We start from the raw sequence: 25,647 nt of genomic DNA on the forward strand, positions 1-25,647 counted from the left end.
CTTACCTAGCAAAGTTAAGAATAATGTGGGGCAGAAACTCATGACATGATTGCTCCAAAAAACATCTGAATAACACCATAGGAAAATGCCTGGAGCAGCAAAACTCACAGAAGAATGTGCTGAAATCATCTTCTAACCAAGAACGATTTGGAAGGTCAGAAGGAAGGAGCTGCTGTGCTAATACAGGAGTCAAGTCCAACCCCACAGTCACCCTGATGCAGATCTAGTCCCAGGAAGGCCTCACCAGAGAAGGAGACCCCCAGAGCCTCTGAATCATCTGAAGCATCATCTGGAACTAAGCTCATAGTCTGGGGAGAGGGCTGAGCCCTGGGCAGGGGGGAGACTACAGGGGTCTATGCTGGTGCTGTGGCAGAACTTGGACTTTTGGCCCCTGCTGAGAACCAGGAGGTAGGCTTGAGTAGCAGTGGCCCAGGTGGGGGAGGGGCACAGGCTTGTTTGAACTAACAACCACAACACACAAAGCTGGTTGATTAGCAACTTGGTCTGGGGTCATCTATGGACAAGGGAACAGGCCAGGTGAGTGAAGAACCTGATCCTCCTTAAATCATACCACCTGGGACTTCTTAAGCTTGGGATACTGCAGCCTGGAAACAGTGTCCTACTTCAAGGAGCTAAAAGGTCAAGTAAAAGAAAGGAAAGATGAGCAGACAGAGAAAGGTGAGGACCATAGAAAGTTTCTTCAGTAACAAGGAAGACCGAGGTGCACCCTCAGAAGAAGATGGCAACATCAGGGCCCCTATATCTAAAGCTTCCAAGAAAAATATGAATTGGTCTCAGGCCATTGAGGTGCTCAAAAAGGACTTTGAAGATACAGTTAGAGAGGTAGAGAAATAAATGGAAAGAGAAATGAGGGTGATGTAGGAAAGACATGAGAAAAAAGTCAACAGCTTGAAAAGTCAAATTGGCCAAATGGAAAAGGAGGTACAAAAGCTCTCTGATGAAAATATTTGCCTAAGAATGAGGATTGAACAAATGGAAGCCGGTGACTTTATGAGAAACCAAGACACAATAAATCAAATCCAAATGAATAAAAAAATAGAGGGCAATGTGAAATATCTTCTGGGAAAAACTGCTGACCTGGAAAATAGGTCCAGGAGAGAAAATTTGAAAATTATTGGTCTACCTGAAAACCATGATCAAGGAAAGAGCTTAGACATCATTTTCCAAGATATTCTCAGGGAAAATTGCCCTGAAATTCTAGAAGCAGCTAAAATAGAAATTGAAAGAATCAACCGATCACCTCCAGAAAGGGATCTCAAAAGGAAAACTCCTAGGATTATTATAGCCAATTTCCAGAGCTCTCAGGTCAAGGAGAAAATATTGCAAGCTGCCAAAAAGAAAGAATTCAAGTACTGTGGAGCCCCAGTCAGGATAGCACAAGATCTAGCAGCTTCTACATTAAAGGACTGGAGGGCATGGAATATGATATTCCAGAGGGCAAAGCAAAAGGGATTACAACGAAGAATCACCTACCCAGCAAAACTCAGCATAATCTTTCAGTGGAAAAAACAGGACTTTAATGAAAAAGAAGACTTTCAGATATTTGTGATGAAAAGACCTGAACTGAATGGCCAATTTGACTTTCAAATACAAGACCCTAGAGAACCATAAAAAATTGGAGCTGGGGGACATACCTGGGGTCGTACAGTGGGCGACTGTTTTGTGTCTGAGGCCAGGTTTTGGCTTGTACCCCCCTCGGTTCAGGGGTGATGATTTGTCCACTGTGTCACTTAGCTAGATGATAACATCTTTAGGGTTGAATTGAGGGGTGAAGAGAATTCATTGGGGGAGGGGGAAGGGCAGAGGTGAAATCCTACATGAAAGAAACAGGAAAAGGCTTATGGAGTGGGGGAAGAGATGGGAGAGGAGCAGGGCAATAAATGAATTTTACACTTATCAGAAAAAGCTCAAGGACCTTAAACTCATCAGAGCTGCCTCAAGGAGGGACTAACATACATACCCAACTGGGTGGAGTAATCTAATCTGGGCAGTAAATGAGCCTAACACTCATCAGAATAGGCTCAAAGACCTCAATCTCATTAGAATTGGCTCAAGGAGGGAATAATGCACACACACAATTGGGTGGAGTAATCTCTCTAACCCTCTAGGAAAATAGGAGGAGAAGGGGATAAAGAGAGAGGGGCAAAAGAAGGAAGGGCAGAGTGGGGGAGGGGACAGACAGAAGCAAATCCCTTTTGAAGAGTGATAGGACGAAAGAAGATGGATAATAGAATAAATATCATGGGGAAGGGAATAGGATGGAAGGGAAACAGTTAACAATAGTAATCATGAAAAAGAGTAAAGGGGGGAAAATGGTACAAAAAATATTTATAGCAACTCTTGGGTGGAGGCTAAGAATTGAGAATCAAGGGAATGTCCATCAATTGAAGAATGGTGGAAAAAGCTGTATTATATGATTGTAGTGGAATGGACTTGTGCTACAGGAAATGACAAACAGGATGATCCCGGAAAAACCTGAAAAGACTAATGAATATCGATGTATAGTGAAGTGAGCAGAGCTGGGAGGACATTGTGCATAGTGACAGCAGTATTGTTCAATGAGCAATTGTGAATGACTTAACTACTCTCAGCAATGCAATGATCCAAGACAATCCCAAGGAACTAATGAGGAAGCTTACTATGCACCCCCATAGAAAGAACTGATAAAAAAAAACACTTGTGGATTGAACATATATAACCTGGTTGTGATCTTGTGGAAGGGGGAGGAAAGGGAGGGAGGAAGGGAGAAAAATGAATGTTGAAAACTACCCTTACATGTAACTGGAAAAAAATAATGTTTGTTGCTAAAAATAATAATAATAATAATGCAGGGTAGCCAGGTGGCACAGTGGATAGAGCACTGGCCCTGTAGTCAAGAAGACCTGAGTTCAAATCTGGCCTCAGACACTTGACACATACTAGCTGTGTGACCCTGGGCAAGTCGTTTAACCCCAGTTTTCTCCCCTCCCCGAAAAAAATAAAAAAAAAGAATAATGCTAAAGAGAAATTTACTGCAGACTTTCCCTCAGTTGTCTGATTTCCTTCTAACTTTAAATACTTTGATTTTGATTATACCCCCAAAATGTCTATATTTTATATAATCAGACTTGTCTCTTTTATCTTCTGTGATCCATGTTATCTCTTTTTTTGTTATGACCTTTTCTCTTATACATAGATTAGAGAGGTAATTTCTTCCTTGCTCTTTAAATTTTCTTAAAATAAAGCCTCGTATCTAAGTCAGGTATCCATTTGTAGCTTATCTCAATAACTCATTTGTTTATACATAATTTTTGATAAACTCTTTTTGAATTTTCTTATCAGTTTTTGTCATATAGTGAGTTCTTATCAAAATAAATAGTATCTTTTTATTCATTGAACATTATGCTACTGTGTTCATTTGCTTTTGTATAATATGTATTCAATTTGACCCACTTAGTGACCTCACTGTTTTTTTTTTTTTTAAACCAGTACAAATTGTTCTGATGATTATAATACTTTGTAAGATAGTTTGAGATCTGGGACTTGTAGGCCCTCTTCCTTCTCAAAGTTTTCTGTTATTTCCTTTGAGATACTTGACCTTGTACTCCTCTGCATTAATTTTATTTTATTTTTCTAGTTCTCTAATTTAATTCTTTGGTAATTTGATTGCTATGGCATTGAATAAATATATTAATTTTGTCATTTTTTTATTATACTGGCTTAGACTAGGCCTGGGATACTTGTCCAATTATTCAGAACCATCTTTATTTGTGTATACATTGTTCTGTAGTTGTATTCATATAGCCGATGTGTATCTTGGCAGGTAGACTGCCATGTATTTTATATATTTTGTAGTAGTTTTCAATGTATTTTTTATTTCTCTTCTTGCTGGGTTTTGTTTATAATCATATGTATATATACACATACACATATATATATATATATACATACACATACATGTGTATATATATATATACAATCTACATATACACATGCATTTATGTATATATGTATTGTGCAAATGTATGTGTATGTGTGTAGGTATGTAGGTATACACATATACTTATAGGCATAGACATAGACACATACCCCCGCATTCAGTTACATGACCCCATATGAGGTTGTGACCCATAGTTTGCTCTAAACTATCATTTTAATTAGCATATACTTGAGCAAAATAATTTCCAAGAATTTTCTTTATTACCTCTTAAATTATTGTGAATTTTCCTCTTTAATTTTTTATAAAGTTTGATTTTTATCTTTACTTAGAAATCAGGATTTTTAAAAGCCTCATTTCATTTATCAATTTCATTTTTTTTGCTTTAGATTTCACCAAAATTACATTAATCCCTTCTTTGATTTTTAGAAATTCTACTTCTTTAGTTGTGAGTTTTTTTGTTCTGATTTTTTGAAAAGTTCAGCCCCCAATTGGTGGATATTTTTTTCTTTTGCGGACATTATTTAGGAATATAAATTTAACTGAAGGAAAACTTTATTTGAATTTCCTTAAGGATGAATTTAATAGAACACAATTTTTAGTATATTGCTTCATTATCACAATTTTCTTTGGTCAAATTTGTTATTTCTATACTTTGTTTTTTAACCTACCAATTTGTTAGAATTAAAATATTTTGTCTGTGATTAATTTTTAATTATTTCTTCAAAGGCTCTTAATTGAATATAATTTTTATTGCTATGGGATCAATAAATTTTTCTTTAGGATTTTTGCTTTTCTCTATTTTCAGTAAAATATTTATGGTCAATTTTTGTATCAGTGCCATGCAAGATTGAGAAGTATGTAAACTCCTTTCTGTTCTTATTCATTAATTCCCAGAGATCATCTATTTCTTTCTCCAAATCTACTCAGGCACTTCTTTCATGTGTATCTTTGAATTAAATTTATCTAGATCTCAAAGGGATACACTGATATCCCTTACTAATACAATTGTTATGTTTATTTATTCCTATTAAATCTAATTAATTTTCCTATTAAGTATTCTGTGCTATTTTTACACATATATTAAATATTTATATTGATTCTTTATCAATGATGCTTTAAAGTATAATGTAGTTTCCCATGTTCTCTTTTCTTACTATATCTATATTTAATGTAATCTAATCTGAAATCATGATTATTCCTTTGGTTTTTTAAGTTCAGCTGAAGCACAGTAGATTTTACTCCAGTCCCTCATTTTAACTCTTTTTGAATCTTTATGTTGCAAGTATATTTATTGGAAATAATATATTTATACTGCCTAATATTATTTTGTTCTAATCTATTCTTCTCTTTTCTTCTGGTTTATAGATGATTTTATCTAATTGCCATTCAGGTCATGAGTGTTAATTGTTTATTTCCCTCAATTCTATTCTCTTGTACTTTTTTCCTTTACAAAGAAGACTGTGGCGAGAAAGGATGAGTGTGCTCCAGACTTGTGTTATTCATATATGCATGCAATGCATACATACATACATACATATTAGACACATATATAGTTATAGAGTTCTTTTTATATATGTATGTATGTATAGGATTTTTTATGTATATGTAAAGTGTGCCATACTTGATGCAAACTACTTCATATCTCTTTTTGTGGGGCAATGAGGGTTAAATGACTTGCTCAAGGTAACACAGCTAGTATCAAGTGTCTGAGGCTGGATTTGAACTCAGGTCTTCCTGAATCCAGGGCCAATGCCCTCAACTTCATACCTTTTCATTGGCTGTTCCCATACTTAGAATTTTTTCCTTACTCACATTTACTTCTTGGCTCTCCTGTTTTCTTCAAGCCTCAGCTCAAATCCCAGTTTCTGCAGGAGGCTTTTGCTGATAAATGGTACCGTTACCCCATACTTTCCTTCTGGGATTACCTTCCATTTACACTGTATATATGTTGTATATACATAGTTATTTCCACATTGTCTCTAACTTTATAATGTGACTTCCTTTTGAGCAAGGACCATTCTAATTGTCCTCAGCCCCACTTTTTTTTTTTTTTAGGGAGGCAATTGGGGTCAAGTGACTTGCCCAGGGTCACACAGCTAGTAAGTGTTAAGTGTCTGAGGCCGGATTTGAACTCAGGTACTCCTGACTCCAGGGCTGGTGCTCTATCCACTGTGCCACCTAGCTGCCCCCTCAGCCCCACTTTTAAAAATAATAAACATTTTTTTTTTTTTTGGTGAGGCAATTGGGGTTAAGTGACTTGCTCAAGGTCACACAGCTAGTTAAGTGTTAAGTGTCTGAGGCTGGATTTGAACTGAGGTCCTCCTGAATCCAGGGCCAGTGCTCTATCCACTGTGCCACCTAGCTGCTCCAATAATAAATATTTTAAGTTAAAATTTTGAATTCCAAATTATACCTCTCCTTTCCTCCCTCCCCTTCCCCTTCTCTGAAGCAGTAAGCAATCAGATATAGGTTATGCATGTGCAATTATGTAAAACATTATCTTATTAGTCATTTTGTATAAGAAAACTTGAGTAAAAGAAAAAATGCAAGAAAGTGAAAATAGCATGTTTCAATGTGTTCAATCAATATCAGTTCTTTCTTTCTTAGGACACTATGCTTTGGGATCATCTTGGATCATTGTTTTGCTGAGAATAGCTAAATCATTCACAGTTCATCAAATAATATTGCTGTCACTGTGCACAGTGTTCTCTTGGTTCTGCTCACTTCACTATATGCCAATTCATATGAATCTTTCAAGGCCTTTCTGAAATCATTCTCCTTGTCATTTTTTATAGCACAATAATATTCCATTTCCATCATATACCACAGCTTATTTAGCCATTCCCCAATTAATGGGCATTCCCTTGATTTCCAAGTCTTAGCCACTACAAAAAGAGCTTCTATATATATTTTTATACAAATAGGTCTTCTCTTTTTTAGGATATCTTTGCCAGCCCCACTTTTTTTGGGGGGGGGGTTTGCAGGGCAATGGGGGTTAAGTGACTTGCCCAAGGTCACACAGCTAGTAAGTGTCAAGTGTCTGAGGCTGGATTTGAATTCAGGTCCTCCTGAGTCCAAGGCCGGTGCTTTATCCACTGCACCACCTAGCTGTCCCTCTAGCCCCACTTAAAAAAAAAATCTCTAGTACTTAGAGAAGTGCCTGGCACATAATAAATACTCAATAAATTTTTATTAACTGACTGACACTGACAAAAGTGAAGAGTAATGTTTGGACTATTGTTCTGGAAAAAAAGATCTTTTGTTGTGGTTTTTTTTTTAAGATCGTGGATTATAAGCTTTTTTTTTTTTTTTTTTTTTGCGGGACAATGGGGGTTAAGTGACTTTCCCAGGGTCACACAGCTAGTAAGTGTCAAGTGTCTGAGGCCGGATTTGAACTCAGGTACTCCTGAATCCAGGGCTGGTGCTTTATCCACTGCGCCACCTAGCCGCCCTGGATTATAAACTTCAATATGAGTCAGAAGTGTCATGTAGCTGTCAAAAAAGGCTGCATGCTCTTGGGCCACATTAAGAGATACATAGCTCTCAAGAATTGTGAGGTGATAGTGCCACTGCATTCTCATTTGGTCAGACTTCAACTGGATTATTTTGTGCAGTTCTGAGGACACTGATGAAGAGTCAAAGTTATCCAGATGGATAACATTCTCAAAAATGCAATCAGGGTGGTGAAGATTCTTTTCTCCTTATCATATGAGGATCAATTGAAGGAGCTATCATGTTTATCTGGGAAAAGAGAAGCCTGGGGAGGGACATTAGAGCTGTTTTGGAATATTTCAAGGGCTGTCTTGTTGAAGAGGTATTAGACTTGTTCTAATTTAGCCTCAAGGAACCTGAGTGATTAGTGGATGTTGCTTAGAAACCAACTTTAGATTGCTATCTGGAAATACAAATTCCTAACAGTTAGTATGGTCTCAAAGTGGATTGTACTCTTTTGGGTGGTGATGGGTCCCTCCTTCTTGTAGATCTTCAAGCAGAGAGGGGATAATTACCTATTAGTTATGTTAAAATGGGTACTCCTTTCCTGGTTGAGTTGGACTTGCTGGCTACTGAAATCCCAACTCTTTAATTCTGTGACTGTAGAGGTGGCCCAAGGTTCTAAAACACTGTCAGAAGAATATAAACCCTGGCAGATCATACAAAGTGGAAAGACATAGATTAAAGCTGAGCCTGACTGTATCTTGTCTGAACATCAGCCTGGCTAACAGCAAACATATTCATCATCAGTTTGACAAGAGGGTCATGATGTTTTTGGCAGCAGGAACCCTCAATAACTATCTACAAAGTTATAGAAGAGCTGTGATCTACACAGTTAAAGGAAGAACCATACCAATGTAAATTATAAAGCACTGCATCATTGAAATATGTTACTTTACAAATATGGAAACTGAGATCCATAGAACACAAATGTCTCTGGGTCACAAAGCTAGTGTCTAAAGCAGTATTCAAAGCTAGGTCTTTCTGACTCCATGTCTATAGCTCAGATTGTTCTAAATCTGAGACTAGCTTTCTATGTTATGCCATGTCACTTCTTAAGTCTTGATATTATTGTTACATGTTAAACTCCATTTTTATTTAACCTTATAGAGAATGTTGCTATCATTTAATTTATTAGATTATTATTAATTATTCATCATGAACTTCTTAATTTCTTATTATCAGATGCATTTGTTAGGTGATTTAACAATTCTTATCATGTTACTCATATAATTGGGGTAGCCAGGTGGCACAGTGGATAGAGCACCGGCCCTGGAGGCAGGAGGACCTGAGTTCAAATCCGACCTCAGACACTTAACACTTTACTAGCTGGGTGACCCTGGGCAAGTCACTTAACCCCAATTGCCTCACTAAAAAAAAAACAAAAAAACCCCACATAATTATTCCCCTGAGCCTAATTTATTCTTCTTATATATATATCATATGGTTTCTTGTCAAATTTTGGGATGCTCATGTGTATACATTATTAAAATTGTTCTCCATACTATTTTTGGTATCTTAAAACGAGAAGCCTATTTACTTACTCGCATATATTTTGTCGCTGAAAGTGTTTTGTCTACTTCAACTTCGTGCTTTTTTTTACTGACTTGTCATACTTGTTAAATCATGTATCTGCTTTCCCCAAGTGGCATCATGCTCTTAAAAGATTCTAAATAATTCTCAATTGTTTTTGTTCACTTAAAATAGCAAGTTATTGGGACATTTCTGGCCTATATAAATGATGATACATTTTCTTTGTAAGCATCATATTAGATAAGGACTGACCTGTGATTCATTCATCTGGGGAACTTCCAGGTGGGGAAATTTACTCTACCAATGCAGATTGGTGCGTTCTGTGCAACCTAAACTCATTAAGAATTTTAAAATTTATCTCATTAAATATTTCCCAATTACATATATATATTTTTAACATTCTTATTTTAAAATTTTGGGTTGTGACTTTTCCACTTCCATCCCACCCCTCTCTCCTCCATGAGAAGAAAAGCAATTTCATTTCATTTATACGTGAAAAGTCATGCAAAATATATTTCTATTTATTTATTTGACTAGAAGCCTAAACTTTCTTTTAGGCAGTTGGGATTAAGTGACTTGCCCAGGGTCACACAGCTAATAAGTGTCAAGTGTCTGAATCCGGATTTGAGCTCAGGTCCTTCCGACTCCAAAGCCGGTGCTCTGTCCACTGTGCCACCTAGCTGCCCAAAGCCTAGACATTTTAAGAGTTGCCTGGAGCACTGACTGGCTAAGCAACTTGCTCAGGGTCACATAGCCAATATGTATCAGAGGGCTTGGGTCCAGGTCTTTCTGGCTATAAGTCCATTTCTCTAGTTGCCTCTCCCTTTCCTTGTTTCTAGTTATAATTTCAATTTGAAAGTGAAAAGTCATTTCCCCACTTACATTCTTGCTGCTCTTCCTTATTGAAAATAAGGCATAAATGCATCATTAAACATGAAATATATTTTGGTGTTGATTATGCTCAAATTCTCTACATGGCTTATTTACTTTATTTCCATGTAATTAGAATTAGATAAAAAAGACAACACTTCTCAAATATATTTAATGTTTGTGATGTAAAGAAATAGATTGGGGCAGCTAGGTGGCACAGTGGATAGAGCACCGGTCCTAGAGTCAGGAGTACCTGAGTTCAAATTCGGCCTCAGACAATTGACACTTACTAGCTGTGTGACCCTGGGCAAGTCAATTAACCACAATTGCCTCACCAAAAAAAAAATAATAATAATAAATAGATCTGTCATTCAGCTACTCAGAGATCTTTAGTGACTGTGTATTACCTCTAAAATAATACATAAAATCCTCATCCTGGCACTCGAAGCCTTCTACTCTATGGCTCCCACCTACGCTTTCCATTATTATTTCATATTATTCTCTCCTTCATGAATTCTCCATTTGTGACAGACTAACTTCAAGGCTTATCAATACTCCAAGGGTTCTTAGGATGGCAGGTCAAATGTTGATGTTCAAAGGTACAGAGAAGGTAGTGGTAGGGCAGATATTCCTCTAAATGACTGGAAGGGTTAATTGTTAGTCATTCTCTGCCCATGTTAGTGGTCTGAGCCAGGAAGAACTGTGTGAAAGTCCTTCCTCTGACACATGCTGACTGTGTAAACCTAAACTACTTCATCCTTCTGTGCTTCAGGATACTGTAACCATTTAAGTGATAGAGAAGTCCTGCTTTGAATTGATAGAAGGAGTTGACTCATCCAAAAGTTCCCTAAATCACTGGAATCATAGACCATGTTTGTAGGGTAGGTAGGGATATATATATATATATATATATATATATATATATATATACACACACACACACACACATATATATATACATATATATAATATAATATAATATAATATAATATAATATAATATAATATAATACAATACAATACAATACAATACAATACAATACAATACAATACAATACAATACAATACAATACTATATTATATTATATTATATTATATTATATTATATTATATTATATTATATTATATTATATTATATTATATTATATTATATTATATTATATTATATTATATTATATAGAGAGGCATCCAGCTCTCCACCATTAGGAGATAATGGCCAGAGTAGAGTGGCAACTCTTGGGTCTGTTCCAAGGGGATGTGTATGAGGGCCATCAAAACCTATTTGTAAGATGGAAGGTAGAGCGAGACATTAGCGGAAAGTTTGGGAGGAAGGGTTCCCCATGGCAATGCTCTGATAGGTCTCACAGTAAGAAAAAAACACAATTGGTTACTCAGATGCTTTGCTTTTCCTTTAAATATGTTGGAATGTTCAGCAAACATTTATTAAATATCTAATATGGGCAAAGTACTATTCTGGGTTCTGGGTAAACAAAACAAAAATATTCTGTTATAACATCAAACCAACTGTAGGGCTCTTGAAACTTGGGATTCCAGGATCTGAGCTCATGCTTCTATATTAATTTCAGGCCTAGAGGAGGTTGGTTTCTAGTGAAAGAGGTCAAGTTATTCTTTGTATTCTCCGTCTCTTTGTTCTCTGACTCTACAACCCTGTGGAAAATAACCTGGAGCTTAGGCTTGAGTCTTATCTAGAGTCTTTCCCAAAAGGTACTAGAAAACTTCTCAAGGTACAATATAGATCAGGTATAGGGCAGTTATTTATTTTCTTAGCACAAAAGAAAGGCTTAAAACAAAAGATTCATACTAGAATATATAGGCTCCATCATAGTAATCGCTAAATTAAAAAAAAAAAAATGCTACTGATTGGGGCTGCTAGGTGGCGCAGTGGATAAAGCACTGGATTCAGGAGAACCTGAGTTCAAATCCAGCCTTAGACACTTGATGCTTACTAGCTGTGTGACCCTGGGCATATCACTTAACCCTCATTGCCCTGCCCCCCAAAATACTACTAATTAAAAAATAGCCATTTCTTATTTCTTTATTCTGGTCAACTTTTTATTCAGGATATTTTAAAATGATACTCCCAAGTAAACTTCATCTGATTCATTAAATCTTTTCAAAATTATTTCAGATATTATGGAAAACTTAGAATTTTATACTTTCTTAAGTGTCATGGTAACATTTCTAATTATAACTCATTAATGTTTTCCTTAGCTCCAGGCAAAGTGGTAAATCTCACTGTGGAGACCTTCAATTATTCAGCAGTCAATCTAATTTGGTATTTGCCTCAGCAACCAAATGGTAAGATTACCAGCTTCAAGATTAGTGTCAAGCATGCAAGAAGTGGAGTCATAGTGAAAGACGTCTCAATTAAAGTTGAGGATCTTCTGTCAGGGAAGTTACCCGAGTGTAATGTGAGTATCATAAAAGGCCTTCTCTATTTTAAACATTTCCAGAAAAATTGTTTCGTTAAATTTAATTTATAACCCTATTGACGGCTACATAATTCTCCTTTTTTTTTGTTTGTTTATGGGGACCATTTTTTTAAATGTTAATAACTTTCATGCATCCCACCTCCTCCCAAATGATAGCAGTCATACTATTTGACAAGGACCCTTTTTTGTAAACAACAACAAAAAAACCTGATTCCTTTCGATAAAGCAACCATACTGTTAGGATCTATTGATTGAGAATATTCATGATGAAATGTATATTAAGATGTACTTCATGATGACAAAATTAATATATAAAATGACAAAAAAGGGATGATGAATTTTATAATGCTTTTAAATGAATTTTTATTTTACTAATTATAATACTGAAATGTTAACAAAAAACCCTAAATATAATTAGAGAAATAAAAAGTAAAGATAGCAAAGAGGGGTAACACTGTATTGTAGCAATACCTGAATTTCAGTTCTAGTTTGAGGCACAGGCTGTGTGATTCTGGCCAAGTGACACAGATAAGTGTCACAGATAAGTCTTTAAATCAAAGAAGAGTAACCAGTGTGTATTGGTAGAGCTTATTTCCTCAAGAGGAGTTCCTTACACCAACAAAATCACGTCTGTTCAAAAGCCAAAAAAAAAAAAGTCATTGTACATTAGAAAAATAGTAATCCATGTGTGAGAGCCATTTAGTTGTTCAGCCTTCAGAAGATACGTCTGCTAAATAAAATAGGTTTTTTTTTGTTTGTTTGTTTTGGTGGGACAATGAGGGTTAAGTGACTTGCCCAGGGTCACACAGCTAGTAAGTGTCAAGTGTCTGAGGCTGGATTTGAACTCAGGTCCTCCTGAATCCAGGGACAGTGCTTTATCCACTGCACCACTAGCTGGCCCCTGCTAAATAAAATTGAGAAGGAAAATGTTTGGATTCTGGACCCATTGGAACAATTCTGTTGCCTCCTCATGGGCCATAGCCCATAGTTTGCAAACCTCTAGCTTATCCTATTGGTTTGTGACTATAGATAAACTATGACCATGGTGCCTTCATTCAGGAGATTTATAGATTAGTGTCTATCAAGCAACCAATCAATAAATATTTATAAATCACATGCTATGTTCCTGGCACTATACTAGGTACAAGGGATACAAAGACAAAAAGTAAAAGAGTGGGGCAGCTAGATGGTGCAGTGGATAAAGCACCGGCCCTGGATTCAGGAGCACCTGAGTTCAAATCCAGCCTCAGACACTTGACACTTACTAGCTATATGAACCTGGGCAAGGCACTTAACCCTCACTGCCCTGTAAATAATAATAATGATAATAATAATATTAATATTATTATTAATAATAATAATACAAGAATAAGAGTCCTTGTTTTCAAGGTTACATTTGATTGAGCAAAACAAATACATTTATAAGGACATGCAGCATGTATGTAAAAACAACCCTAGCAATTGTTTGGAGTTGTGTGGGCTACTAGAAACAAGATTTCAGGAAAGGCTTGATATAGGAAACTCACTAGAGTTGAGCTTGGATGAAAACTAAAGAGGCAGGGAACACTCTAATACAAAATTAGCTACATAGGAGGGGTCTAAATGAAATACTGTGAGAGATTTAAAGAGGGAAAGAGAACTTCTAGATATCAGGGGTAGAAGTAGTTGGGAGGAAGATTGAGAGGTATGGGGAAGTCAAGCTGTAAGAGATTCCTAGCCAAATTCTAGGCTTCAAGGAGGTAAAAATTAAGCTGAAAGACTGTCCACAGAATCTTATACTATATATGCACTTATTTGTGATCAGATAAATATACATTCACATATCCATATATAATATCTCTGTATATAATTTATATATACTCCTATACTTATATGTATATGTTTACCTATGTTTATATGAGTTTACATATAATTACATGTATGTGTATATACACACATATGGACATAACTTGCGATTCCAAGCTTAGGCATTTTGTGTGATGCTATTTATACAACAGACTTCTAATTGGTGTATAGGAAGCTGATGAGATGAGGTTGCATATACATCAGTCAAATAATCAGCAAACATTTATTAAATGCCTATCATGTACCTTTCTTATGAAATTACTTTGCATTTATACTGTCTGTATCATATTTATATTGTATGTGTGTGTGCATATATACACATGTGTATGTGCATATATAAATATATATGTGTATATACAGACATGTGCTCTATCCACTTGCTGTGCCACCTGCCTTTAAATGAGATGATATATATTAAGGGTGTCACTTTGTAAATGCTGTAGTTTTGCAGACTTTAATTTAATGTAGAAATGTTAGCTATTATTGTATCTCTGGATCCCAAGTCACACGCTCTTTTTACTACAATACATTTTCCACAGTCTACACTCCAACCCTTAATCATAATGCGTGTGGTACATACTTAAGTGCTTGAATACTTGTAGACTAACTCACTGAGTTCCCATGGGAATCAAATGATAGTAAGTATACTGCTACATTTTTCTTTTCATTTTGTTTAATAGGAGAACAGTGAATCTTTTTTATGGAGTACGACTAGACCTTCACCAACCTCTGGTAGAGCCACATCTCCCCCCCGGGTCACATATATACCCAATGCCCATGCAATGAGTCGAAAAAGTTCTGTGTGGAATGAACCTATCAGTTTTGTAGTCACCCACCTGAGGCCATATACCACATATCTGTTTGAAGTCTCTGCTGTTACTACAGAAGCAGGTTACATAGACAGCACCATTGTCAGAACGCCAGAATCAGGTGTGTGTCCTTTTGGGGGGGGGGCAATGAGGGGGAAGAGGGAAGGTAAAGTGAGAGGGACTTAATGGTAAAGAAAAGGCAGTAGGCGTATAGCATTTTCAAGTGCATTAAAATGATCTCTTAATACTTTCAGTTGGTTGGGTTTCCTTTATTGGTCCTTTTTCTTTTTGAAATCTGTCTTTAAAAATTCGTAACATCTGATGATGCAACTTCAAATTTTTGAGTACTAGTGAGGACATAGGAAATATAGAGGATATCCAAAAGAGGAAACAAAAAGAAGCAAAAAATTAAAAAGATTTTTTGGAAGCATGAGCGGCTAGGTGAAGGAGCACTTTCTCAAGAATAGGTCTGAGCTAGGGTTTTTTTTTTTCCCATTCTTTCAGAGACACATGCTCTCCCTCTTTCTTTACTAACTTCTAATATACTTTAATAAATGCTTAAAAACCTAAAAAAAAAGAAAGAAAAAAAACAAAAGGAAAGAAAAATAGAGAAGGTTTCTTTAGTCTAATTCTTACAATCCTAAGAATCACCATTTGTAGACCTTGCCTACTTCCTTCCTTCCTTCCTCCCTCTCTCTCTCTCTCCCCCCCCCCAAGGCAATTGGAGTAAAATGACTTGCCCAGGTTCACACAGCTAGTAAGTGTCAAGTGTCTGAGGCCAGATCTGAACTCAGGTTCTCCTGACTCTAGGGCCAGTGCTCTATGCACTGCAGCACTTAGCTGCCCCTTTTTCTTTTTCTTTTTTAAAATTGTCTAAATAAGGGAGTTTTAACTGAGGTTCTGTACATTTTTCCAAAATATATTTTGATTACTGGGTTCCAACATAATTGGTTGCTTTTGTAATCTCATCCATTTTACTTTATGCATTAAAAACATTTATTATTTATTCAGTGCATTTTCTGCATTTTTTCTGAGAAAGGACCCACAGGGTTCTTCAGATTGCTAGATGCACAAAAAATGGTGAAAAACCTTGTCCCAAATCCTCTTTTTCTGTAAAAAGAGAGAGTTTAATTAGATGACCCCTTAGGTCCCTTATTTATTTTGCATTGGCCCTATGATTTAATGAGCATAAGGAATTCTTAAAGAGGAAACTCCCCGGGGCAGCTAGGTGGCATAGTGGATAGAGCATCAGCCCTGGAGTCAGGAGGACCTGAGTTCAAATCTGGATAGAGACACTTGATACTTACTAGCTGTGTGACCCTAGGCAAGTCACTTAATCCAAATTGTCTCACCAAAAAAAAAAAAAAAAGAGGAAGCTCCCTCTATCAATGAAGTTCGACAACTTCTCTGAAATTTAAAATCTTAGAGAGTTGTCTGGGTCACTGAGAGAGCCTGTGACTTCCCCAGGATCATACAACCAATATGTTTCAGAAGCAAGACTGGAACCCAGAGTTCTCTAAAGCAGAAACTGTGCCATGCTGTCTTTCATATATAGTCCATGACAGCACTATCCTGTTGACCTCATCCTGTGACTTTAGTTCTATCATTAGTTTTGCTATTCTCAAGGCCACCAATACTCTTGGCAACCCTAATAGTTATAAAGTGATTTCAGTGTAAAGTTTAAATGCTACCCATTAATTTCTTGATAAAAAATATTTTGGCTAAGATTTACATGTCTATTCAGGTTGATACACTTCAGATTTACACACTTTGTCACCAAAGGAAAGTTATTATAATCCCTGTGTCCTAGGTACAAAACATTAGTCATTTTTAGCTCTAATAGTATTAGAGATCAAAAGGAAAAATAATTGATGAAGTAATTTCGCTGTAATCCCTAAAAATGCTTGGAGTAACAAATCATCATTTATCCATGGTAATTAGTCATTCATATTTGACATTTAGCTTTATGTAGCATTATCTTTTGGATTCTTGGTTATGAATCACCTTTGAGTTATATTATCTCCCCCTTCATCTTTCTTATTCATCTAAGATAGAAATAATTTTATTAGTGTCAGATAAAAAGAAAACTGTTACCCTAGAAATAAATCTTATTTATTTAGATAAATTTTACTATTTTTCTTAATTAAAACACTTTTTACAGACAAAATATTTGACAAGACGCATATATGATATGATATATATAAATTAGATTGCTTTAGATACTTGTCTTATGTCTAAACATGCCTTTAATTTTGAAATTCCAAATATTAATGTGAGATAAGAACAAAACTGTCAGTGGTAATCAGAGGCTCTGTATATATCTCTGATGTATTGCATTCATAAGAAAGGATGGAATCATCAGTTTAAAACTTCTATTCAAGCCATTGCCTGCTTTTCAGAGATAGTGCCATAAACCATGAATGTCATCTGGTGAAAATTCTCTGAAAATTGCTTCAGAAATAAAAGTCTCAGTAAAATTGAATTATAAAATAATTCATGGGTAAACAAAATATACTCTGTGAAGATACATGCCACACCAGAGAAAAGCAGGTAATCACGACAGATAGCCAATTAGTCTGATAGGTCAGTTAATAAATATTTATGAATGCCTCTTATGTGCTAAATGCTGGGGATATGAAGAAAGGCAGTGATAGTCCTTGACCTCAAGTTGCTTATAGTCTAATGGGGGAAGACATTACACAAGAGGAAGCTGAAAAGTGAGAAAGGTACTTGAGGATAGGACATGTTGGGGAAGTCCAAAGAGTATAGGAGAGTAGGAAATAAAAACATGATTGGCCTGAGAACTCTTTTTAAATGGAGGTGCTTTGAGGAGGTCTCCACTGTCCACCCTGCAAGCAGGGGGAGAGAGGGACCCCAAGAATAGAAGATACATAGGAACTATGAGGTTGATCTTGCAGGATGAAGTTGGAAATGTTGGAAAAGTCAAGAGGAGTGCAGCTAGGTGATGTGATGTTTAAAATCTAAATTGTGGTTGCCTTAAATTAGAAGCTTCAGCACCAGTCTTTGGGCATTAAACATTTATTAAAGCATACAGGTATTCACATGGAGTTCAGAAAGTTAAGAAAAAGCCTATCTAGCCCAGAGTTCCAGCCTGGTCTGGTTCTTCCTCAAGTAGATTAATCTCCAGATGGGTCTTTGAGTATCTGCTAAATACCATTATTTTATCACAGTGATAATGATTAATTAACATACATCACCCTTAGACTTTTCAGGTCTATATTTCAGGTCATTTTTTCTCTTTCAAATTAAAAAGCATACATGTTCTGCTAATTTAATATCTCTCTGTGTCTCTGTCTCTTGCTCTGTCTTAATATTATGCTAATTATGCTAAGCTAATATGCTATTTACTGTTCATGAGCAGTATGTAAGGAAAAGAGAGCTGGCACTGAAGCCATGAAGACCTGGGTTCCAGTCCCACCTCTGATCCATATTAGCAAGTGACTTAAATTCTCAGCTCTCTAGGCAACTATTGGACAAAGATTTCTCCATAGCCTGCATTGGTTTAAAAAAAAAAAAAAAGAGTTTCTTTACCCAGTAGTTCACCAGACCAATGAAATTCTATGTCTAATTCCTATCTCTACAATGTAAAACTGATTAAAACTCTTTAATGTGAATAAATACCAATAATATGTTCGTATATATTTCTGTAGTGCCTGAGGATCCACCTCGGAATTTGGCAACGGGCAACATCACGGAAAACTCTTTTTCCATTTCTTGGGATCCACCAAGTATAATAACAGGAAAATTTAGTTATAAAGTCGAACTGTACGGCCCAGCCGGTAAGCATGACATACTTTTATGGTCACCTTTTTTGCAGGGGAAGTATCATGATATGAGGCAACTAGGTTTCTGTGATTTACAATTCTAAGCATGGAATTGAAATGTAGTAAGGACATTTGAGACCTTTAAAATGTTTCATTGAAAAGAGGGTATAGCCTTGCTGTGCAAAATGTAAGCTGTTTAATTCATCAAGTAATGAGGCAGTATTGCTCAGAGTAAATTTGCTCTTTATTGGGAACAATGGGGAGACTCAGGTTTCCTTACAATCATTTCATCAGGTTGCTCAATTACCATGAAACACTGAAATTCATTTAAACATAGGGCTCTGCCCAGATTTTGTGGTTTTGCTTTTGAACTTTAATAAATTAAAAATGAAAAAAAGGACACAAATGTTGGGATTTAATAATGTGTGGATTTCAGATTACTGCAAAGTTTAAGGAGTTTGGAAATTGGCTGAGCCTATCTGGCTTTCTAGACATTTGGGTCCTTTTTGTGTGTATGCTGTTGTACATGGGAGTAGAGCACTAAATATGGAAACAAGAAAGACCTGGGTTCAAATCCCATCTAAAACATTTACTAAATGTGTGAGCCTGAGCAATTCACTTTAAAAAAATGTCTTTCTGGGGCAGCTAGGTGGTGCAGTGGATAGAACACTGGCCCTAGATTCAGGAGTACCTGAGTTCAAATCCAGCCTCAGACACTAGCTGTGTGACCCTGGGCAAGTCACTTAACCCCCATTGCCCTGCAAAAACAAAAACAATGTCTTTCTTCATTTCCTTATCTGTAATATGGGAATAATAGTAGCACCTTCCTTCTAGGGCAGTTGTAAGGACAAAATGAGATAATCTTTGAAAAGGACTTTACAAACCTTAAAGCATGCTGTATGTGCTACTTATTATTTATTTATTTGATGGCTCCTTCTCAATCTCATACATTCACATCATCTTTTCTCCTTTTACAGGAACACATTGATTAATTTTCCTCTATTCATCGCTATCCTTTGCCTTTCTCCTTGATTGCCTGCTTTTTTTTATTCCTAGTCCTGTAATTCCATGTCTACAATATTCTGTGTAGGGTATCTATAATAAATTCAAAATGCCAGTCCAAAACTAAGGCTGAAAATTTGAGTAAGTAAAAGAAAACATTAAATAAAACAAATAATATGGGTTGAAAGAAGTTCAGGAGGCAAACTCAGAAGTGTGTAATCCCACAAAAAATATAAGTAAAACATCAGAAAAAGTGAATTAGCCACTAAAAGTAACTAGAAAAAAGGCAAGAAATATAAAATGAAATTATAAATAAAATAGGAATTCAGGGAGAAAAACTGAAATGAGAACAAAAAATTTAAAATGGGAGGTGGAAAATCTGACTCATTTATTAGTCTCCTGAAATGTAAAATGGAGCAAACATAATTCAATGATTCTATGAGACCCGATGTATTTTTACAAAATAAAAATATTGACAAATAGAAGATAATATGATATATCTATTATAAAAACAATTTACCTAGTAATCAGATCAAAACTATGAACAAAAAACCTTGAGAGAATATTTCAACAATTTACAAGAGTAAATTGCACAGAGATATTAGAACCTGAAAGTAAAATAAAAATAGACTCATAAACTTCAACTATCCAGAAATGTCATGGTCAAAATCAAATATTTCTAAGTTAAAAAAAAAAAAAAGTGGGGCAGCTAGGTGGTGCAGTGGATAAAGCACCGGCCCTGGAGTCAGGAGTACCTGAGTTCAAATCCGGCCTCGGACACTTAACACTTACTAGCTGTGTGACCCTGGGCAAGTCACTTAACCCCAATTGCCTCACTAAAAAAAAAAAAAAAGTATTACAAGCAGCCAAAAAGAAAGAGTTCAAATGTGAAGAAACCACAAAGAATATCATGCAAAACTAAATAGTAAGTATGATAAAGAAAATACTGTATGTGAGATTGGAAAAGGGAAAAAATAAAATCTTTCAACTCTACACCCAGCAATCTCAGCTTAGTAACAAGTAGCAGCAGAAGACAACTCCTAAATATTTCCTCCTGATATTTTTAAAATTCCATCTTACTTAATTTTCAATTCCAAATTGTTTCCCTTCTACCTTCCCATCCTTCACTGATTAAAAAAGCAAGACAAAACAAAACCTATTGCAAATATCTATCCTTCTGCAAAACGAATTGATACACTAGCCATCTGACATTGTTTTTATTGCTGCTCTTAGTTTCAGAGGATTTCTTCGGAATAGATTAACCAGTTTTATTGACAGCTTATTAAAATCTAGCTAGATGGCAAAGTGGATAGAGCACCGGTCCTGGAGTCAGGAGTGCCTGAATTCAAATCCGGCCTCAGACACTTAACACTTACTAGCTGTGTGACCCACAAGGCAAGTCACTTAACCCCAATTGCCTCACTAAAAATTTTTTTTAAAATCTAGCATGATATTTTTCAGAAATACAGTATAGTTTTAAAATAAATGTCTTACATGTAATAGAAAAGAAATTATTATATATGTAAAGAAAGAAAAAATACAACAATGTCAGCATTATGGTTTTTTTTTTCCTCCTTTGGTGCGTTTTTCCTTATTAAAAACAAAACAAGAGGGGGAAGCTAGGTGGCACAGTCGATAAAACACCAGCCTTCGATTCAGGAAGACCTGACTTTAAAGCTGACCTCAGACACTTGACACTTTCTAGCTGTGTGACCCTGGGCAAGTCACTTAACCCTCATTGCCCTGCAAACAAATCAAAACGACAACAACAACAAAAAAATAAACAAGAAAGCTAGACCCCCCCCCCAGTCCAGTATTTGTAAGCACTGGACATTTTAATTTCAAAAGTATCTTGCAGCTACAATATTATCTGAAATTTTTACTATTGCTAATCATCAGCAGGAGTGTGGGTATAAAAGCAAAACTGTAATAATTGTAAATTAGGGCAGATTATTGACCACATTTCATTGTTTTAAATTGATGGCATAGTATTTAAAAAGTAATTAACTATAATTATTTGTTATACTTCAGTAGATTGCAAAACTCACATATATGTATTTGATTCATTGACCACGAATTAGCATTTTTATCACTCCACTTGAATCTAGCATTCGATGTCACAATGACTTTGTGCTTTGCAGAAATGACTTACATAAACTTATAATATACACCTTCTCTTCTTTTAGGTCGGATTTTGGATAATAGCACAAAGGATCTTAAGTTCACGTTTACTAATCTGACACCATTTACATCATATTATGCATATATTGCTGCTGAGACCAGTGCAGGCATTGGACCCAAGTCAAATCTTTCCATTTTCACTCCACCAGATGGTAAGAACAGAGCTAAAATATGAAAATTTAAATTTCTAAAAAGTGATATGTGAACATTTTCAGGTGGTGAGTAAAATAATGTACAGTTAAACATTACATGTTGGAGCATTGTGTGCAGCCAGTGAAGTCCAAGTCAAATCAAAATAGATTCCCCGTACATTGCATATTAATTTAGAAAACCACAACTTACCATTATCTATGTTTTATTATAGTTTTATTTGTTTTTAAAAATATTTCCCAAATATATTTTCATCTTGTTCAGACTGTGCTTGGGAGTTTTGCAGCTAGGGTAGTGTTCTTGACACCTCTGGTATAAGGTATATCTCATTTACCAATTTAATAGTCAGTATGGTATAGTGCATGAAACACCTGGATCTGGAGTTAGGAGGCCTGGTTTTCAATCCTGATCTTGTGTCTTAATAACTATATGATCATTGGCAAAGTGGTTAACTTTTTGGAACCACTTAGTTTTTTCATCTGTAAAAGGGAATAATAACATTTGCACTGTCTGAGATAACTATAATGAGAAAAAGTATTTTGAAAATCTTAAAGCACTAAAGAAATGAACTTTTATTATCTCAATATCCAGTTGCCAAAAATATTGGCAAATTTGGGGCAGCTAGGTGGCATAGTGGATAAAGCACCGGGCCTGGATTTCAGGAGGACCTGAGTTCAAATCCAACCTCAGGTACTTGACACTTACTAGCTGTGTGACCTTGGGCAAGTCACTTAACCCTTATTGGCTTGGGAAAAAAAAAAGACAAAAATATTGGCAAATTGACAGTTTATGCCAAACCAAAGTTTTGGGTCTGTATTAATAGACAGAGTTTCATCACTGAAGCACTCTCTATGCCATGAGATCGTGAATCCAGACCAAAACACACACATAGACAGACAGACAGACAGACAGACACACACACACACACACACACACACACAACTAGGCATTATTTTTTTAACACAGAGGAATAACCAGGGTGTCTAATGAATAATGTATAGCATAACTATAGATTACTTTTCATATACATTTTTGTATAACATAAAACCCCTCTACTAATATGTTGCACATCACAAAACCAAAAATTAGCACTGTCAATTATAAAATAAGTTAATATTTCCTCTAAAAAGGGAAGTGTTGCCCATATAGATTAAATATCAAATAGCTGTTTAAAAAATAGTTTGCCAAAAACATATATGTAGTACATTTAACAACAAATATCATAAGTCACATGTTCATATAATTAAAGAGGTAAATTATATTCCATCCCCCTCTTCACTCCTGAGATTTACTGACATATGTATATCCATGTCAAGGTATTGAATGGAAGTTCTTTTCTTCTTGGGGATGTTCCTGTGAATTCCAATTCTATTTATTATAGTTCAGTTGTTTCAGTTGTGTCCTACTCTTTATGACACCACTTAGGGTGTGTGTGTGTGTGTGTGTGTGTGTGTGTGTGTGTGTGTGGTAATTGGGGTTAAGTGACTTGCCCAGGGTCACACAGGTAGTGAGTGTCAAGTGTCTAAGGCCAGATTGGAACTCAGGTACTCTTGAATCCAGGGCTGGTGCTCTATCCACTGCACCACCTAGCTGCCGCTAAGGTAGGGTTTTTCTTAACAAAGTTGCTTGAGTGGTTTCCCATTTCCTTGTCCAGCTCATTTTACATATGAAGACACATAGGCAAAAAGAATGTAGTGATTTGCCCAAGGTCACACAGCCAGTGAGAGTCTGAGGCTTCTATTTGAGGTATTATTAATTAGAATACAAGATCCAGATTCAAAAATGCTGGATTTGATTGTGGCTTTGCTATTTACTGCTTGTGTGACCTTGGGCAAGTCATTTATCTGCTTAGATATCACTTTCCTCATATGTTAAATGAAAGAGTTAGATAACGTGACCTCTAAGGTCCCTTCAGTACTTTAATCCTAGTGAAAAACCTTTGTTTCTCTCTAGAAATTTTAATATTTCAGGAAAGTTTTACATTGTACAAATTATTTGAGTCCAGAATCTTTCAGATACTTTATGATTGCTAACACGTACTAAAATAAGAGAGAATTATTTTCTTTTGGTGCAAGGACAGAGAGAAATTGACATATTGGATAGAAAGGCTACTGAATGAAAATTTTAAATATTTGACCACTAGATGGCAGCAAATATTTGGAAGTTGAGGTCATTTTTTGAATGAACCTATCTAATCTATCATCTATTTCTTTATCCATCCATCCATCCATCCATACACACACACACACACACACACACACACACACACACATATGTGTATGTATGTATCTATATTTATATATAATTTGCCTTATAAGAACTTTTAAAATCTTAAGCTCCCCCCCTCCCAACAAGAGAGGAATTTCAAGTACACTTACTACATTGGTGAAAGAGGAGATTTGTGCTTTAAAGTTAGTCAGATAGTATTTTTAAATGAATTAACTAGCATTTATTAAGTACCTACCACATGCCAGACACTCTGCTAAGCACTAGGCATACAAAGAAACACACAAAAAAATAAATTGGTCCCTACTCTCAAGGAGCTCACAGTACAATAAGAGAAATGTAAACAACTCCAAAACCCTGAAAACTTCATAGAAATGTGAACTATTATCTTGACATTGTTTTTCCTTATTTGAAGGCAATCCTGTGACCCAAAAGGATGGGAATTTAGAAGATGGGGCCATTTCTCCATTTGTTGAGGCTTTTCTCTAATAAATACACATTTTGTTTTTCATCCACATCTCCTTTCATACGTGTATTTGTAAGATGTTAAAGGTGGCTGAACAGGGGCCAGTAAAGCGTAAAGGTACCTTTCACACCTAAGAAATGAAGTCATGGCTTAAATTCCCTGAGCATTATTTTAACCAAGATAATTAGCCATTGAACACAAAGAAATAATAACAGCTTTCGTACGGTGCTTCATGCAAAGATGAGACTATCCTGCCTAGACTTGAGTATGTTGTCACAATTTAATGACTCTTCTCAAAAGTAGAATCAAATTGTAGTATTTTACTATCTGACTGGCACAGATAAACTCGCCATGCGGAACACAGAGAACAGTGACAATGGCATAGAGTGCGGGGAGTGTTGGATTTGGAGTTAGAGACAGCCAGGGTGCTACAGTGCATAGAGTGCCAGGCTAGAGTCAGAGAGATTCATCTTCCTGAATTGAAATCTGGCCTCAAATGCTTACCAGCTGTGTGACCCTGGGCAAGTCACTTGAACCTGTTTGCCTCAGTTTCCTCATCTGTAAAATAAGGGGATTTGACTTGATGACCTCAGAAGTTATTCTAAGCCTTTGCTCCGTGATCCTTAACTCTCCAGTTCCTTAGTCCATGTTGTTGTTTAGTCATTTTTACTCATGTCTGACTCTTCATGAACCCGTTTGGGGTTTTCTTAGCAAAGATACTGGTTTGTCATTTCCTTTTCCAGGCCCAATATGGTATTAATTGCACCACCTAGTTGCCCCTTCCTTACACATGCTATTGTTGTTTAGTTATTGTCAGTTGTGTCTGACTCTTCTTGACTCCCCCCTTTTTTTTCCACAAAAATGTTGGAGTAGTCCTGCCATTTTCTCCAACTCCT

General features: G+C 36.0%; 1 protein-coding gene across 1 annotated transcript in view; it reads left to right on the forward strand.

The window, feature by feature from the left end:
* Positions 1-25,647, forward strand: part of PTPRQ (protein tyrosine phosphatase receptor type Q) — a 287,252-nt gene that overhangs the window by 9,655 nt on the left and 251,950 nt on the right. Inside the window, 4 exon segments of the mRNA XM_043967695.1 lie at positions 12,067-12,266; positions 14,813-15,062; positions 18,613-18,741; positions 21,915-22,061. Coding sequence (XP_043823630.1) covers positions 12,067-12,266; positions 14,813-15,062; positions 18,613-18,741; positions 21,915-22,061 — 726 coding nt within the window.

Source organism: Dromiciops gliroides, chromosome 5, assembly GCF_019393635.1.
Source record: "Dromiciops gliroides isolate mDroGli1 chromosome 5, mDroGli1.pri, whole genome shotgun sequence".
In the NCBI taxonomy this organism is placed as follows: Eukaryota; Metazoa; Chordata; class Mammalia; order Microbiotheria; family Microbiotheriidae; genus Dromiciops; species Dromiciops gliroides.